This window comes from Pseudorca crassidens, chromosome 9 (genome assembly GCF_039906515.1).
Source record: "Pseudorca crassidens isolate mPseCra1 chromosome 9, mPseCra1.hap1, whole genome shotgun sequence".
In the NCBI taxonomy this organism is placed as follows: domain Eukaryota; kingdom Metazoa; phylum Chordata; class Mammalia; order Artiodactyla; family Delphinidae; genus Pseudorca; species Pseudorca crassidens.
The window spans coordinates 7,169,471-7,185,955 of NC_090304.1; the positions used below are offsets into that span (position 1 = coordinate 7,169,471).

General features: G+C 58.4%; 1 protein-coding gene across 3 annotated transcripts; it reads left to right on the forward strand.

Moving 5' to 3' along the window:
* Positions 1-101: 101 nt before the first annotated feature.
* On the forward strand, positions 102-16,418 carry MAP3K11 (mitogen-activated protein kinase kinase kinase 11). 3 transcript variants are annotated; one of them, XM_067748357.1, is made up of 11 exons: positions 102-258; positions 950-2,247; positions 6,914-7,094; positions 7,283-7,431; positions 7,537-7,712; positions 7,852-8,095; positions 8,599-8,712; positions 9,381-9,516; positions 9,609-9,700; positions 14,536-14,943; positions 15,552-16,418. In XM_067748357.1, exons 2-11 carry the CDS (start codon positions 1,509-1,511, stop codon positions 15,887-15,889), a joined length of 2,577 nt encoding a protein of 858 aa, XP_067604458.1. In that variant the 5' UTR covers positions 102-258; positions 950-1,508; the 3' UTR covers positions 15,890-16,418. The 3 variants fall into 3 exon arrangements, with proteins under 3 accessions (XP_067604458.1, XP_067604457.1, XP_067604459.1); XM_067748356.1 differs by lacking the exon at positions 102-258 and adding an exon at positions 578-697; XM_067748358.1 differs by lacking the exons at positions 102-258; positions 15,552-16,418 and adding an exon at positions 15,285-15,427 and having other exon boundaries at positions 903-2,247.
* The last annotated feature ends 67 nt before the right edge of the window (positions 16,419-16,485 follow it).

Genomic DNA, 16,485 nt, shown 5'->3' on the forward strand with positions numbered 1-16,485 from the left:
TGGGCGCATGCGCACACCTAAACGTTGCCAATCTAGCGGAGACCACTGGGCGGAACCCAAGGGATAGTTGAGGGGCCATCGAGTAACGGCGGAGTTAACTGGCGCAAAATTCTCCCACTGAGTTACAAGAGGCGGGGTAGAGGATGGAGGCGCGGATCTCCCTTGGCTAAAGCGACAGTTCGCTACGAGAGCACGCCCCTCTAGGTCCGCCCTTTTTAGCGATGGACCTGAAACCTCACGTGCTACCTCTACTTCCAGGTCAGAGCTCAGACTTAAGATTGTAGAGAGCGATCCTCCAAGAACAGGCAGGAATAGTCGAAGTAGGATAGCGTCGTTTTTCTTAAAGTGACAGGCTCAAGGCAATTGGGGTCAATCCAGCAGTTACAAGGGCGGTTTAGCTATTCTGAATCCAATCACTGAGCAAATTTCTTGACCGCAGTTTCAGGTTTCCGCCCCTTCATGGGGAAGAGGCATGAATAAGTGGATTGTTTCCCAGGTGAGGGAAAGAGGAGAGACTTAGACAACTCGTTCCAAGAGCTCGAGGTGCAGCCAGTTCCGTCCTCCTTGTCTTACGCACCCCCATCCCACTAGCTCTGCAAAGCTGAGCTTCAGGCCCCAGTTTCACATACGAAGAGAATGAGGCGTAGAGAGGATGGGTCAGACAGCCCTGCAACTTCGGAGCCAAGACCAAACTCGGGTTTGCCCCTCTCCCAAGCCCGGTTCTTTGCCCCAATTTTGCTGATGCGGATGTAGAGAGTGGGGATGGCCCGTCCTTAGTAGAAACCAACTTGGACCCTAAACCTGCTGTCATGGGGGATCGGGGCTACCCTTCCCCACCTTCTGCCTCTCATTGCCCGCCTACCCGGGAACTCCCAGGCCCAGTCGCCCCGCAGCCTCTGGGAGGGGAGCGGTGCTACCCGCCCGCGTCATCTGATGCTGTTTCCTGCAGGAGGGAGAACAGCGGAAAAAAGTGAAACTCCACCCTCCACCTCTGCCTCCCGCCCCCGGGGCCAAAGTACAAAGGGAGGAGGAAGAAGGGAACGGGGTTGGAGCCATCGGGTTGAGAGAGCCCAGCCGGGAAGAGGCAGCTTGGCCCAGCTAGAGACACTCCAGCCACCCCCTGCGCAAAGAGACCCAACCGGAGTCCAGGCGCTGCCCCTTGCTGGCCCCACCTTACACTTGGCGGGTGCCGGAGCCAGACTCCCAGGACTGCTCCAGACTGAGGGACGCCCGGGCCCCTCTGTGCCAGCGATGGTGAGACGCCGGAGGCCCCGGGGGCCCACCCCCCGAGCCTGACCACACTGCCCTAGGTCGCCTTCCCCCGGAAGCCCGAGATGCGGGGGGCCGGGAGGCGACACTCCTGGCTCCCCAGAGAGGCGTGGGTCTGGGGCTGAGGGCCAGGGCCCGGATGCCCAGGTTCCGGGACTAGGGCCTCGGCAGTCAGCAAGGGTGGGGACCAGGGGCACCCAGGGAAGGTCCCCCACACCCACCAACGCCAGCTCCCAGCCATGGAGCCCTTGAAGAACCTCTTCCTCAAGAGCCCGCTGGGGTCATGGAACAGCGGTGGCAGTGGGGGCAGTGGGGGAGGCGGCGGAGGTTGGCCAGAGGGATCCCCGAAGGCGGCAGCTTATGCCAACCCTGTGTGGACAGCCCTGTTTGACTACGAGCCCAATGGGCAGGACGAGCTGGCCCTGCGGAAGGGCGACCGTGTGGAGGTGCTGTCCCGGGATGCAGCTATCTCAGGCGATGAGGGCTGGTGGGCGGGCCAGGTGGGAGGCCAGGTGGGCATCTTTCCATCCAACTATGTGTCTCGGGGCGGCGGTCCGCCCCCCTGCGAGATGGCCAGCTTCCAGGAGCTGCGGCTGGAGGAGGTGATCGGCATCGGTGGCTTCGGCAAGGTCTACCGCGGCAGCTGGCGAGGCGAGCTGGTGGCTGTGAAGGCAGCTCGCCAGGACCCCGATGAAGACATCAGCGTGACAGCTGAGAGCGTGCGACAGGAGGCCCGGCTTTTCGCCATGCTGGCACACCCCAACATCATTGCCCTCAAGGCCGTGTGCCTGGAGGAGCCCAACCTGTGCCTGGTGATGGAGTATGCTGCCGGCGGGCCCCTCAGCCGTGCCCTGGCTGGGCGGCGTGTGCCCCCCCATGTGCTCGTCAACTGGGCCGTGCAAATTGCTCGTGGGATGCACTACCTGCACTGCGAGGCCCTGGTGCCTGTCATCCACCGAGACCTCAAGTCCAACAACAGTGAGTTTTGGGGAGCATGGGTGGAGGTTGGCATGGCCCAAGTACACACCTACTAACAACGCTTAGCTGAGCCTACCTGGGGATCTACTAGAGGCAGGAGTTCCTCCCCTAGGGGAATCTGAGTTGACCGGGGTGCCCGTGGGCTCACACTAGCCCCAAAGCAGGAGTTCCAGGCACCCAACAGAGTCCTTCACGCCCCATCCCCAAAAAGAGTCCTTGATCCCAGCTCACAGCTGCCAAGTTAAAAAAATTGGAACCTCTCACGTGGGCCATAAGCAGCTTGCCTAACCGTGGCCACTACCTCAAGGAAGGAGGAGTGCTGGGTGCTGGCGCCCCCTCATCTGCAGGGGACTCCCCTGAAGTTCACCGTTGTCCTGTTGGTGCCTCCTCCCCCCTCCACTTGTGGTGGGCAGCTCCTCCAGAACAGAAATCTCAAAGGGGGAAAAACCACCCTCTTCCCCTGCCCCGTGGTGGTCAAAGCTGGGGCCAGGGATGGAATTCTGGCCCCACCCCTCCCCCCCTGGCTGCATGATCTCTAGCTGGTTATTTCAACTCAGAACCTCGATTTCAGACTCTGTAAAAAGGGAGTGATCGGGAGGGTGAAACGGCTTAACAGGCTGGGCATCCGATGCCCGGTACACAGTGGGTCCTCAGCCATGGGTGTGGATGTTTGAAGGCTGGATCACCAAGAGGGCTTTGCCTGGAATCAGCACTTGGGAGTGGGCGTGGCGGGGCTAAGAAAGACTCAAGCGGTAAGGCACTCCATCTCCAGCCATTTCAGGTCCTACACGCTGCCCAGCCTGGGCCCAAGACAAGCAAGTGGCAGGTTGGGAGGGCTTTCTGAAGCAGACGAGCTTCACACCAAGCCCAAAGCAGGGAGTGTTCAGGAGGGACCCAGTTGGATGCAGGGCCTGACAAGAGCAAAGGCAAGGAGGCAGGCCGCAGCACGGTAGTGGGTACCTGGGCTGGGCCTGCTGGGGGCTGAGGTGCAGCTGTAGAGCAAAAGGAAGGGCCGGTGAGGTCACTGGAGAGGCACGGGTGGCTCTTGGAGGGGTGAGCATGGATATTTTGAGCCTCCTGGCCTGGGCTGAGCATGGATAAGCGGCTTGTGGGGAGCAGAACACCAGGGCCCAGTGATATCCAAGTCCTTGCCAGGGCCAGAGGGGCCTGGGGAGGCCTGCCAGCGACCCCACCCACTCCTCTCATCCACAGTAGGGGGCAGATCCCACCTCTCAGCCTCCCTCCTGGGCCCTAGCCATCTAGGGACCCCCACTCCCTGCCCCAGCCTGAGGGGGATTCCCCGAAGGCCTGGGGGGAGGGGACTCCCGTCTTCTGTTTTTCCTCCAGTTTTCTTTCCAGAAAAAATGGAACAATAGCCCAGGCTCCTGCTCCCCACCCTCCCCACCGCTTCCTGCGTTTCCTGCTGCCCCTGAGCCGGCTTCCTGCCCCTGCTCCAGCCTCTGCTCTCTCCCCAGCCCAGCTGCCTGCAGGGGAGGAAAGAGCTGGGGGTAGGGGGTTTGTGGGAGAGGAAGGAGCCAGGGATTGCGCCCCTACTCCCCCCCAGTTCCCTCCCAGAGTCTGGGTGGTGGTGAAAGGCAGGCAGGGTGCCCTTAGCCTTGCTGAGCCTGGCCTCCCACCTCGCAGACCCCAGTTCTAGGCCCGGGCTGCTGTCTGCGGCATTGGCGGGGGGAGTCCCTGGGATGGGGGGGGTGCGCAGGCAGGAAACAATGGCGTGATTTTCCTGGACAATGGGGGCCTTGTGAGGAAGCCTGGCAGGGAGAGGAGGGGGAATTCTCTAGGCCCACGAGTCACAGGACTGACCAGCCAGCCCAGCCTGGGCCTGACCTCCCCCAATTCTCCACCAAAGGACCCCCGCCCCCATTGGAGACCTGAGCCAGGCCTCCCAGAAAGGAGAAGTAGGGACCCTGGGAGGGAAGCGGAAGAGGCGTAAGCTGCCTAGGCCACTCCCAAGCTTCACAGAGGCAGCCCAGGAAGGGGGCTGGGGGCCAGGTCCCTTTCAGAGGCCAGGAAGCCCTAAGGGGATGCTGGGAGGGGGATCTCTAGCCCCTTCTCCTCTGAGTGACCCCTGACCACCCCATCCCCAAGGTCTACATCAGACACCAGAAGAGCAACTTGGGTTGGAACAAATTCAAGGCACTTGGAGAAAAGCAGGGGACACGGAGGTGAGGATAAGGCTTCACAGGTGTCAGGTCAAGCTGGGGGGTAGGAGGCGGCAGAAAGGCCACCAATAGAAAGAAGTCCTGAGACTTCGAGTGAGTTGCTGCCTCTCTCTGGACTTCAGATTACCTGACCGAAAAAGGGAGGCTGGCCTCCCAGCTCGAGATACTGGCGCAGAAGGTGATTCACCAGTCTGTGAGGTACCACAAGTGGCTAGAGACCTGACTGAGAAGCAGCCGTCAAGAGGATGGGTGGGTCCTGGCACCAGAGGAGGCGGGAGTCCCTCCCCCCAGCCCCAGTACATGGATCCCTTTGCCTGGTCCCTCTCCAGCTGCCTGCCCCAGCCTGCGGCGGCTCTTCTCTGGAATGAATTTTCGCAGAGCTTACTGAATGGTCCAGTTCTGAGTCTTCAGCAGCCGGGCCGGAGGCTGTTGTGAAGCTGGGAGTAAGATGTTAGAGGTTGGAGGAGAAAGTCAATCTGAGAGAGATTAGCAGCAGAATCTTTAGGACAACTGTCAGATCCCGCGCTAAAGCTTTAAGAAGCGTGATCTCGCTGGACTTGCCTGGCGGCTCAGTGGTTAAGACTCTGCGCTTCCTCTCTACAGGTGGCACGGGTTCCATCCCTGGCTGGGGAACTAGGTTCCCACATGCCGCTTGGTGCCGCCAAAAAAAAAAAAAGGTGATCTTGTTTAATACTCATGATGACCCTCTGAGGTGGGTTTTGTCGTCATGCCTAGCTTTAACTGTTCAGTACTCAGCCCCAGTTTAGCTAAGAGGAGAGGGTAGATTGCAGGATCATTCTCTGAATTTTGAGAAATTGTGGGAAGATTTGCCAGGCATGGTGGAAGGATGAAGATGGTTGTTGAGGGCATAAAGACGTCAGGTAGGGCAGCTGATAGGCAGCTGGATCGACTTCTGAACTGGAGCTCCCAATGTGGGAGATGCCAGTGAGGAGGGGGCAGCTGGCACCTGGGAGAGTCCAGGACAGCCTGGGGGCAGTGGGCCAAGGTCAAGGGGAGGCCAGGCTCTGAGGAACGCCAGCATTGAAAAGGCTAAGGGTGGGGAGGCCCTGAAGGAAACAGCAAAAGCAGCCAGAGGTCCTGGGAGCCAAGGACAGCAGGGAGGGGTTGAGCAGCAGTGCCAGATGCCCCCAGGAGGCCCAGAGAGCTCGGCCAGCAGCAGGATCAGGAGTTGTGGCTTTAGACCTAGAAAAGCGAATACCCTGCTTCTGTCACCTCCTCTGAGAAGTCTTCCCTGACTCGCTGGGCTGTATTAGGTGCCCGTGTCCTCTGCCCCCACTATGGTGCTGTCACTCTGGGCAGGATTGCTGAGAGGTGTGCCCTGAAAGGACGTGTGTTCAGAAATGTCATTGGCTTGGATGTCACTTCTCTACAATGCAGTTGGCTATAACCAGAAAAGTAGAGAGGCCTCTTCAGAACCTTGAAAATTCTATAATTTTGTCCTCTTTTTATTCCTCTAAAACTTCTCTCCTTTGAGCCATGCTTTTCCTGGTGAGAGATTTGCAAGCTGCTGCTTCTCCTCTCTGTACAGAGTATGGTGGCCCCATATGGGACAAAGCCATCAGCCCTTGCCATGTCTATCCACTACTACATTTGTCCCAAACTCCTTTCTAGCCAAGAACCACCACTTTCTTAGACCCCTTTCTCTCTCTTCACATCCAGCTGCATCAGTGGATATCTTTTGGAATCTTTCCCCTGGGAGCGGGTGCACTAGCCACAATGGGACATGGACACCAGGGGTCTGTAGTGCCTGCTGGGCTTCCTCTCTCACGAGGGGGTTCCCTCCTGCTCCCCACCCCGAGGCAGGTTCTGATTCACACTCCTGCCTCAGCAAAATGACAAGACACAGGTTTCTCTTGAAATCGAAGTTACAAATGCTGAGAGGCTGCCATATTGCCCACTTCTTTCTTTCTTTTTTTTTTTTTTGGCCACACCGTGGCTTGCGGGATATTAGTTCCCCAACCAGGGATTGAACTGTGCCTTCTGCAGTGGAAGCGTGGAGTCTTAACCACTGGGCCACCAGGAAGGTCCCCATATTGCCCATTTCTATTCCGTGCAGTGTTAGGAGAAAGTTAGAGCACTGGCTTTGGAAGCACACAGACCAGGTCGTGGCATCTGCTTTATTTGCATATGCCCTAGGTTAAATCAAATTATTGCTCAGTCTCCTCTTCTGCAAAATGGGGATAATGATGTCTACCTCATAGACTTTTATTTTTGTGAGTGCTAATGCTGAGTGTAAAATGCCTGGCCTCTGGTAACCCCTTGGTAAATGTTTCCCAGCCTTGTGCTTATTGTCTGATTCTACCCCAACCCCAGCTATGAGCTCTCCAGGGCAAGATTGAGACCAGTTCACCTCGGTGCCCCCAGTACCCAGCCAGGATGTCTGTCAGATGACAGTTTGCTCCCAGCTCCTCCCTTGTCCCCACCACCTGAGCCTGGAGCACCACAGCCCTTCCTCTCTTCCCCAGTTCTGCTGCTGCAGCCCATTGAAGGTGACGACATGGAGCACAAGACCCTGAAGATCACTGACTTCGGCCTGGCCCGCGAGTGGCACAAAACCACGCAAATGAGTGCTGCAGGCACCTATGCCTGGATGGCTCCTGAGGTTATCAAGGCCTCCACCTTCTCTAAGGGCAGCGATGTCTGGAGGTGCGGCTGGGTGGAGTCTGGACAGATATGGGGCTGCAGAGGGCAGAGGTGGCTGCCAAAATCTAGGGCTGGGCAGACAAGCAGAGCCCAGAGGGAGGGACACAGACCACTGAGCTCTTGGTTGCCTTGGGATGAAATGGCAACGAATAAGTAGAGGAGGGGACATAGACCCTTTGTCTCACCCACAGTTTTGGGGTGCTCCTGTGGGAACTGCTGACTGGGGAGGTGCCCTACCGTGGCATCGACTGCCTTGCTGTAGCCTATGGAGTGGCCGTTAACAAGCTCACACTGCCCATCCCATCCACCTGCCCCGAGCCCTTCGCACAGCTCATGGCCGGTAAGGGGATGGGGCAGGAGGGTGAGGGGCAGAGCTCCTTGGCCCAGGACATATCCACTCACAGACCCCTTCTTATCCTGTCCCCCCTCCACTCCGTTTCCCCAGATTGCTGGGCGCAGGATCCCCACCGCAGGCCCGACTTCGCCTCCATCCTTCAGCAGTTGGAGGCACTAGAGGCGCAGGTCCTGCGGGAAATGCCGCGGGACTCCTTCCATTCCATGCAGGAAGGCTGGAAGCGCGAGATCCAAGGCCTCTTTGACGAGCTGCGGGCCAAAGAAAAGGTGGGAGGAGTCGGGGTCCCAGGGTTGGAAGGGGACGCCGGGAAGGAATGTCTCCCCGGGTTCCATGGGGCAGAAGGTGGGGGTGAGCGTCTGAGACCGTACCCGACTGACTCCACCGCCTCCATTGTCCCGGGCACAGGAACTACTGAGCCGCGAGGAGGAGCTGACCCGCGCGGCGCGTGAGCAGCGTTCACAGGCAGAGCAGCTGCGGCGGCGCGAGCACCTGCTGGCCCAGTGGGAGCTGGAGGTGTTCGAGCGCGAGTTGACGCTTCTATTGCAGCAAGTTGATCGCGAACGGCCACACGTTCGCCGCCGCCGCGGAACCTTCAAGCGCAGCAAACTCCGCGCGCGCGACGGCGGCGAGCGCATCAGCATGCCGCTCGGTAAGGGGCGGGTCCCAGCACGCCGCCCGCCATTGGCTTCGTGGGCGGAGGGGTGGGGTCAGGCGGGTGTGCTGGCCACACCGGGATTGGTCTAGGGCGTTGGTGGGTGGGCCTGTAAGACGAGGCTGGAAGGGGAGGGGCCCGGAGTGTGTTTTCGTTTGTGGGCGGGTTTTGGCGGGAATATTTGCATGTCGGCCTGGGAATGGCTACGGCCGGGAAGGGGCGGGGCTCATGAAAGTTCTGAGAAAGCCGAGGGAGTGGGGTGGGGCCGCCTCCTGGGAATCTCCGACTCCGCTGCGCTTCTCCGCGTGAGAGGTCTGCTTTCCTTACGGAGAGCCTGGGGCCCAGGAAGGCAGTGAGGCCGACCCCAGTCACCCAGCCACTGTGCCAGGCCCTGTTCCAGCACTGCCTGCGTGGCCTGGGAACTGCCGAGGGGCCCTGCAGGTTAGGATCCAGTCTCTCCTTCACCACAAACCTGCGCCCTGCTTCCCCCCCAACCCCAGACTTCAAACACCGCATCACCGTGCAGGCCTCTCCCGGCCTGGACAGGAGGAGAAACGTCTTCGAGGTCGGGGCTGGGGACTCGCCCACCTTCCCCCGGTTCCGGGCCATCCAGTGTAAGAAACTTCGCCTCCCCTTGCCCATGCCCTTACCCCCAGACCTTATCCTTTTGTAGTCAAACCTTCTCCTGGGAAGTAGATCCCACACACTGTCTCCTCCTCTTCTCCCCTGCTCCCAGGCGCCCCCCCCGTCTAAACTGGTACCTCTAAGTTCCCCAGGCAGCATACATTTTACAGCTTTTTTCAGTCTAGCAATTGTATGACACTATGTCCCATTCATTTTCCTAAACACTTTGCTAATACTATTCCTCACGAAGACACTGTGAGGTAGATGTCCTTGTTATTATATAAGTTCTACTGATGAGAAAAGTAACTGCCTAATGTTGCACAGCTAGCAAGTGGCAGAGTCAGAATTCAAACCCACGCAGTTTGCTGTAGTGGCTGTACTAACTACTAAGCAGCAAATGCCGGGTGAAGAAGGACTAGATGAGATGCCTCACTGCCAGTCCCAGGACCCCACACCCGCCTACCCCAGTTCTGTTCAGATTCTCTGTGGCCCAAAGCTCACCCTGGGAATGGGATGGGGCCCAGCCTGACCCACACCCCACCCCAATCCTCCAAGAAGTTGCCCCTGGAGCTTGATTCTCATGATGGGAGGACAAGGATCAGGGTTCTTGACCTCAGCTCAGACTCCTTCCATTCCCCCCTCCCCCTGCCCGCCACAGTGGAGCCTGCAGAACCAGGCCAGGCATGGGGCCGACAGTCCCCAAGACGTCTAGAGGACTCAAGCAATGGAGAGCGGCGAGCGTGCTGGGCCTGGGGGCCCAGTTCCCCCAAGCCCGGAGAAGCCCAGAACGGGAGGTGAGTACCTGAGTGCCACCCACCGAGTGTCTTCTGCCTCCCAACAGTCCTGAGATTCACGAAGCACAACTCCCCTCTCGTCCCCTCACCAGGAGAAGGTCCCGCATGGACGAAGCCACGTGGTACCTGGATTCAGATGACTCATCCCCCTTAGGATCTCCTTCCACACCCCCCATGCTCAATGGTGAGTGGCCTTGTCTCCCCCCAGCAGACTGTTGCTGCACTCCTGTGGGTCCTATGGGCAGGCTACAAGAAGCCAGCCTGCAAGGCAGGCCATTCCTAGAACCCAGGTCTGACCCATCAGCCCACAACTGAGCTGGATCCAGCCTAGGCCTCAGGGACCCTATTCAGGGCTGGCCTGCAAGAGGGCTCTCCCCTGGCCCTGTGGCAGCTGCTGTGCCCTCAGCAAGCTCTAGGGAAGACAGGAAAACAAGGAACGGTGCCCCGCATTTGGGACCCAGGGGAAGCTGGGCCAAGACCAGAGAAGGAAACTGTGCATGTGGGGTGGAGCTAGAAAAGTGGCTGCCACACTGTGCTTCTCAGAGTCCCTTCTGGGGAGCCTGTAGGTGGAGAAGAGGATAAGAAATCTGAACGGGTGGGGATCTAGGGCCTACTCACTGCATCTGGGGCAGTTCTGGACTTTTCTGTTTTCCATAATGGCAATAGCACTTACTGTGTGTCAGGCATTCCATCCAAGCAACAATCTCACGAGGGATTATTATACCCATTTGAGAGATGAGAAAACAGAGGCTCTGCGAGGTAAAGTAATCTGCCTAAATCCCCCAGCTAAGGATTTGAACCCAGGGAGACTTTGACTCTCATGCTCGTAGTGAGCTTTCCCAGAAACTTTCACTTGAAGAAAGGGTTTCTCACATACAAACTACTTGGGAAGCTAGGGGGTTAGCAGAAACTGGGGCTCCTGTGTCAGAGGGACAAGGGCTCAGCTCAGCACTGCCCAGCATTGGCAGGGACTAGAAAGTTGCAGCCTCCCTTGCCCGTGGGTCCCTTTAGAGCCCCCAGCTGTACCTGCTTCTCGCAGCCAGAATATAGGACCTGGCTTAACTGTCATCAGACCAGAGTCCTATTCAGCAAACAAGTTAGACTCACTCCTCTCACCCCACCCAGCGCGTCACCTCCACCATTACCTGAGCTACATTTCACAGTAACAATAACAGCAAACGTTTATTGGGTCCTTCCTGTGTGCCATTTTATAGAGGAGGAAACTGAGGCACAGAGAGGTTAAGTGGTTTGAAATAGGGCATACAGCAGAACAGGGATTTGAGCCCAGGTCTGACTCCAGAGGCAGGGCCCTGGAGCCCCGTCTGCCACACCATTTTCTGCTCCAGCAGTTGCATTGCCCCAAGCTAGCTGTGCTGCAGGCACTGAACTGAGAATTGGAAGGCCAAGGGGGCTGCTTGTAGTCACCTGCTCTAGAACGCCCCAGGCCAGAAGGGTCAATGGAGAACTTGAGGTCCTGTCAACCTGGGTGTGTGGTCTGAAGGAGCCCCTGACCATATTCTGCAGATCCATTTGGCCTTACTCTCCCTGAGCTCCCAGGAGCAGGGACACAATGGCCTGGACCCCATCTTTCTCTGGCTTGCCCTCTTACCTAAAAGGATATCACCTGTCCCAGCCCAGCTGCTGGCTGAGCACTTGGTTCCCCTGGTGCAAGCCCACCCTCCAGCCATCTTGGGCCCACCTACGAGTGCATGACCTTGACCTCCCAACCACCCACAGAGTGAAAAACCTGGCTAAGAATCAAAGACCCTGTGAGACTGTCCCAGGCATTAGCCACACCACCGGGGAGCCCCAGCTCCCACCCCTCGTCCGCACCTGGGTGTTCCGGCCCCTGGGGAACTGGTTGCAATGAGTGGCAGATTGGTGGGCGCAGTCAGCCTGCACTGACAGCAACTGCCGCCTGAAGCTTGTTGCCCTGGAGCCGCTAACTACCACGTGGCCGTGTCCTCTCTGTGAGGCCCCACAGAAGCGATTTCACCTTCGTCTCTGGGTCAAGCATGTTTTTTCTCTTTCTCCTTAACAACAGGGTTGCCAGCTCTTACTGCCAGGGAGCTTAGAGGCAAATTAAAATCCTTGCCGAGTTACCTGGGGCAAGTCACTTACTTTTGGGAACCTCGGTTTCTCAGAATATCGGCCTCAGGAACTTCTTTCCATTCTTAGTTTGTGTGCTGACCTCCAGCTTCACTTCACTTTGTTCCATTTTTCTTGCCTGTTTTAAACATGTTTTTCCCCTGTTCTGTTTAAACTCACTGTAAATGATCAGTTTCCTCACCTGTAAAGTAGCGTAACAGCAGTCACCTTACATGGTTGTCACAGGATTGTAAGAATGGACTCTTCCATCAAACATGTATTGACATATATCATGAGCCAGGCATCGATGTGCTAGAGATCAACACTGCCCTGACCTTGGGGAGGGCCTAGTCTGGTGGAAAAGCAGACTCAGAAATAAACAAGGACAGTAGGGAGTAGTACGTGGTGGGGCGAGGGCTGTACAAGGCATAACGTGAGCAAGAACCGCACAGGTTACAGGGGATTCTGGCAAAGCTTCTAAATGAGGAAAAACCTCTTGTTTTCCTCTCCATTCTACTCACTTCGCTTCTGACACTAGATGCCTGGGGGTTTTCCCCACACCGACCAATTCTGGGACACCAGCTGGGGGTCCTACAATCCAATCCAATTCTAACACTGCCTACCTGGAGTTAGTTTGTGTCAGATCCCACAGGTTAAGGGTTCAGGCCCACAGGACTGCTCCTCCCCACTTCAGACACCAGTTGTACGTTCGGGTTGTCACCTGTGCTCCCCACCAACCAGCTATAAATCAGAGGTCCCCACGACCCCCTCCTCAGATCTGATGATTTGCTAGACCAGCTCACAAAGCTCAGGAAAGCCATTTACTTACTAGATTACCAGTTTATTAAAAAGGTTACAGGTCAAGAACAACCAGATGGAAGAGATGTGTAGGGCAGAGTATGTGAGAGGACACAGAGTGTCCACGCCCTCTCCAGGCACGCTACTTTCCCAGCACCTCCACTGGTTCACCACCCAGAAGTGCTTGGAACACTTTGGCTGGGTTTTTGTGGAGGCCTCATTACATGGACACGATTGATTGCTTAAATTCTTGGCCATTGGTGATGGGATTCAATCTCCAGCTCCTCCCCTTCCCAGTGCAGGTGGAGGCTGAAAGTTCTAACCCTCTAATCATATAGTTCGTTCCCTTGGCAACCAGACCCCATCCTTAGGAGCTTTCCAAAAATGGCTGCATCAATATGAACTCAGATGTGGTTAAAAGAGCTCCTTATGAATAACAAAAGGCGCTCCTTTCACCTTTATCATTCTAACACTTAGGAAATTCCAAGGGTTTGGGGAGTCCTGTACCAGGTATGAGATGAAGACAAAATATATACTTTTTTATAAATCAGAATGTCATAGCTTCACAGAGGATGTGACATCTCAGCTGGGTCTTGAATGGTAAATAAGGGATCACTGAGAGCCGAGGTGGGGAAGGTGTGCTGAGCGGAGGGAATAGTGTGTGTACAGCCGTGGGGCCCACCACACCTGAGGAAGAGGAATCCAGGTTGGAACTCAGAGGGAGAGCTGAGAGCCAGGGACTCACAGGCCTGAAGCAGCAAGTGGGGTTCAGGCCTGCATCCCCTCGGTCTGTGGAGCCCAGTGCGGCCCCAGCACATGGGCCAGCAGATGTTTGTTGAATGAATGAGTGAAGGTGGAAAGGCAGGCAGGAGCCAGTTCAGGAAGGGCCTGGAAATTGATGGGGGACTTTTGAAGCAGGCTTGTCTCTAGCAGATTTGCATTTTAGAAGGCAGTGGTCACTGCAGGGGTGGGGTGGGGTGGGGGGATAAGAGTCAGAGAGATGGGGGGAATTCCCTGGCGGTCCAGTGGTTAGGACCCCTGTGCTCTCACTGGCAAGGGCGCGGGTTCAGTCCCTGGTTCGGGAACTAAGATCCCGCACACCGCATGGTGTGGCCAAAAAAAAAAATAGAGAAATATGGGGTAAGGGTTGTGGCTGAGGACAGGGGCCCCAAGCAAAGTCCTGGTTCGTGGCAGAGACTTACTTTTCCCAGCTTTGCATTTGTTCCTCTGGACACCCAGCCCAGCGCTCCGCTCCAGGCAGGCCCAAGGAAGAGAGAGGGCTCTGAAACCCAGACAAGGAGCTTAGACCTTCTTCTAGTGGCAGTTGAAAGCCATGGCAGGTTCTAGAGCTAAGGAGGACCTGACAAAATTGGGGTTTGTGGGAAGCCATCACAGACTGCCCTACGTCCTCAATGACAGGTTCCCCAGACCCACCCCAGGTTGTCTAGAATGGAGTCGGGCCAACCCTAGGCCCACAGGTTAGGACACAGATGTCCTGAAATCCAGGGCGGTTCAGGCTTAGCTGAGCCCTTAACCTCTCCAAGCCTGGGCCATGAGGATCAGACAACATAATGCCCCTAAATCATTCAGCTCAGGCCTGACGCAAACAGCTCATCTCTCCGAGCCTCAACTTCCTCATTTCTGGAATAGGGACAGTGATGCGTGCCTCTCAGGGCTGTTGTGTACATTGGAATTGACCTGTGTGCTCCCGCTGGAGGGGGGCGGGCGAGCAGAAGGACCAGGGCTGCCCAGCCAGGAAGGAGGTGGGCACAGAGCATGGGTCCCAGACCTGTCCCCGGACCCCTCCAGATAATCCACTGAGGCCCCGATCTGGCCTCAGCTTGCTTGCTGGTGGATCCCCTGCCTGCCCTCCAGCCCACCCTCCATCTCTGGGCTCCAGGGCACCTGGTTGCCTCCCAGGCTTTGCTCCTGCTGGTTCCTCAGACTGCGATGCCCACCCCACCTTGCCCGGCCCCGCCCCTTCGGAAAGGCCAGAAAGTGTGTCTGCTGGGGGAGGCGCGGCGGCCTGGGAGGAGTTGGGCTGGCCGTCAGAGGGGAGCAGAAGCCAGTCCTTGCTCCAGGGCCGCCGAGGGGTCCCCCCGAAGTCGGCCTAACCTGTGTACCCGCCACCAGGTAACCCCCCGCGGCCGAGCCCGGAGCCCGAGGAGCCGCGGCGGCCGGGCCCGGCGGAGCGCGGCAGCGGCTCCGGGACGCCCAAGCTGATCCAGCGCGCGTTGCTGCGCGGCACCGCCCTGCTCGCCTCGCTGGGCCTCGGCCGCGACCTGCAGCCCCCGGGTGGACCGGGCCGCGAGCGCGGGGAGCCCCCGCCAACGCCCCGCGCCCCGCTGCCCACGCCGTCCCCCGCCGAGCCGCCCCCCTCTCCGCTCATCCGCTTCTCCCCCGAGATGCCGGACGCCCAGGCCTCCCCGCTGAGCCCCGACGCCCCCGGCTCGCCCTCCCCCGCGCCCCTGCTGCTGGAACTGGGTGTCCCCGCCGGCCAGCCATCAGCCAAGAGTCCCCGGCGCGAAGAGGAGAGGCGCGGTGAGTGGCCTCTGCCTGGTGACAGAGGGGAGGAGGGGCTGGTGGGGACGCGCAGGGCAGTACAGCCGGGGCCACAGCTGTCTGCTGACCGCCCCCTCAGGGCGATGAGGATGCACCATAGGGAACTGAGTTCCCCGTTCAGCCATCCATGGGGGTGGGGGCGGGCAGGGGCCAGGCCAGGCCAGTTGTGAGATAATAGAAATGAAGATGATGACGCTAGCGAACTCCTACAGGTTGCTTACTTGTGCCAGGCACTGTTGCTAGTGCTTTACAGAGGTTGCCTCATTCAGTTATGGAAACAAGGCTGTGAACTAGGTACTCTGGTTATACCTGTTTTTCAGATGAAATATCGAGGGATTCCAGGCTCCCACTAGTAAGTGGCCGGGCTGGGATCCAAGCCCAGGTCCCTCTGCTCCAGAGGACTCCTCACTCTTAACTGCTACGTAGTAAACAGATGCGCCCCCAAGCATGAAGGGCCGTGGAAGCTATGAGTCCCATAACTCACTGTACAGATGAGGAAGCTGAGGCCCAGAGCAGGGCAGTGCCTCCCGGGGACACCCAGGAGGTGGTGACTGCCTGACCTCGGCCCTCTCCCCCTCCCTTCATAGGAAGCGCCGTCTCGCCCCCACCAGGGATATCACGCTCTGCTCCTGGCACCCCAGGTACCCCACGCTCACCGCCTCTGGGCCTCATCAGTCGACCTCGGCCCTCACCCCTTCGCAGCCGCATCGACCCATGGAGCTTTGTGTCAGCCGGGCCACGGCCTTCACCCCTGCCCTCGCCACAGCCTGCACCCCGCCGGGCACCCTGGACCTTGTTCCCAGACTCAGACCCCTTCTGGGACTCTCCACCCGCCAACCCCTTCCGAGGGGGCCCTCAGGACTGCAGGGCGCAGACCAAAGACGTGGGTGCCCAGGCCCCGTGGGCACCAGAGGCAGGGCCCTGAGTGGGCCGGGCTGCTCCCCACGCGCCCACCGCCCTCCAGGAGCCTCAGCATACACTGGAATAGGAGCCGGTCATGCCTCTGTAGCTGCCTTGGTTTCGCCCAGGGACCCCGCCCCCCCCGGGGGTCAGGAACACTACACTGCACAGGAAGCCTTCACACTGGACGGGGGGCCTGCACCCCTCCACACCTGCAACGTGCAAGTCCCCCGACTTACCCGCCCCACTGGGGCCCAACACTGTACCCAGCTGGTTGGGAGGACCAGAGCCTGACTCAGGGAATTGCCCCCAGGGGTGGTGCAGGGAGGAGGGGAGGTGCAGGGGAGAGGGGCCGGCCTTAGCTGTCACCAGCACTTTTGACCAAGTCCTGCTACTGTGGCCCCTGCCCCAGGGCTTCGTGCCTGGGCCCCCCTGCCCCGGGGGTCATTTGGGGCCGGGGCTCTCTGGGTGCCTTCCTGCTGCCCCGGCCAGGGTTGGGGCCATGGCCTCGGGATCCAATGAAGCCAAATAAACTCCCCAAGCTGTCTCCCCAAGCACAGCCTGTCACTTTCTTGGAGGTAACCAGGGGATCCAAACCGTCACATGACCCTGGGGACCTCA

Coding starts and splice junctions, on each gene's coding strand:
- MAP3K11 (XM_067748357.1), top strand. CDS start 1,509: ATGGAGCCCTTGAAGAACCTCTTCCTCAAGAGCCCGCTGGGGTCATGG. Junction 9,701..14,535: donor CACACCCCCCATGCTCAATG/GTGAGTGGCCTT, acceptor ACCCGCCACCAG/GTAACCCCCCGCGGCCGAGC. Junction 14,944..15,551: donor GCGCGAAGAGGAGAGGCGCG/GTGAGTGGCCTC, acceptor CTCCCTTCATAG/GAAGCGCCGTCTCGCCCCCA.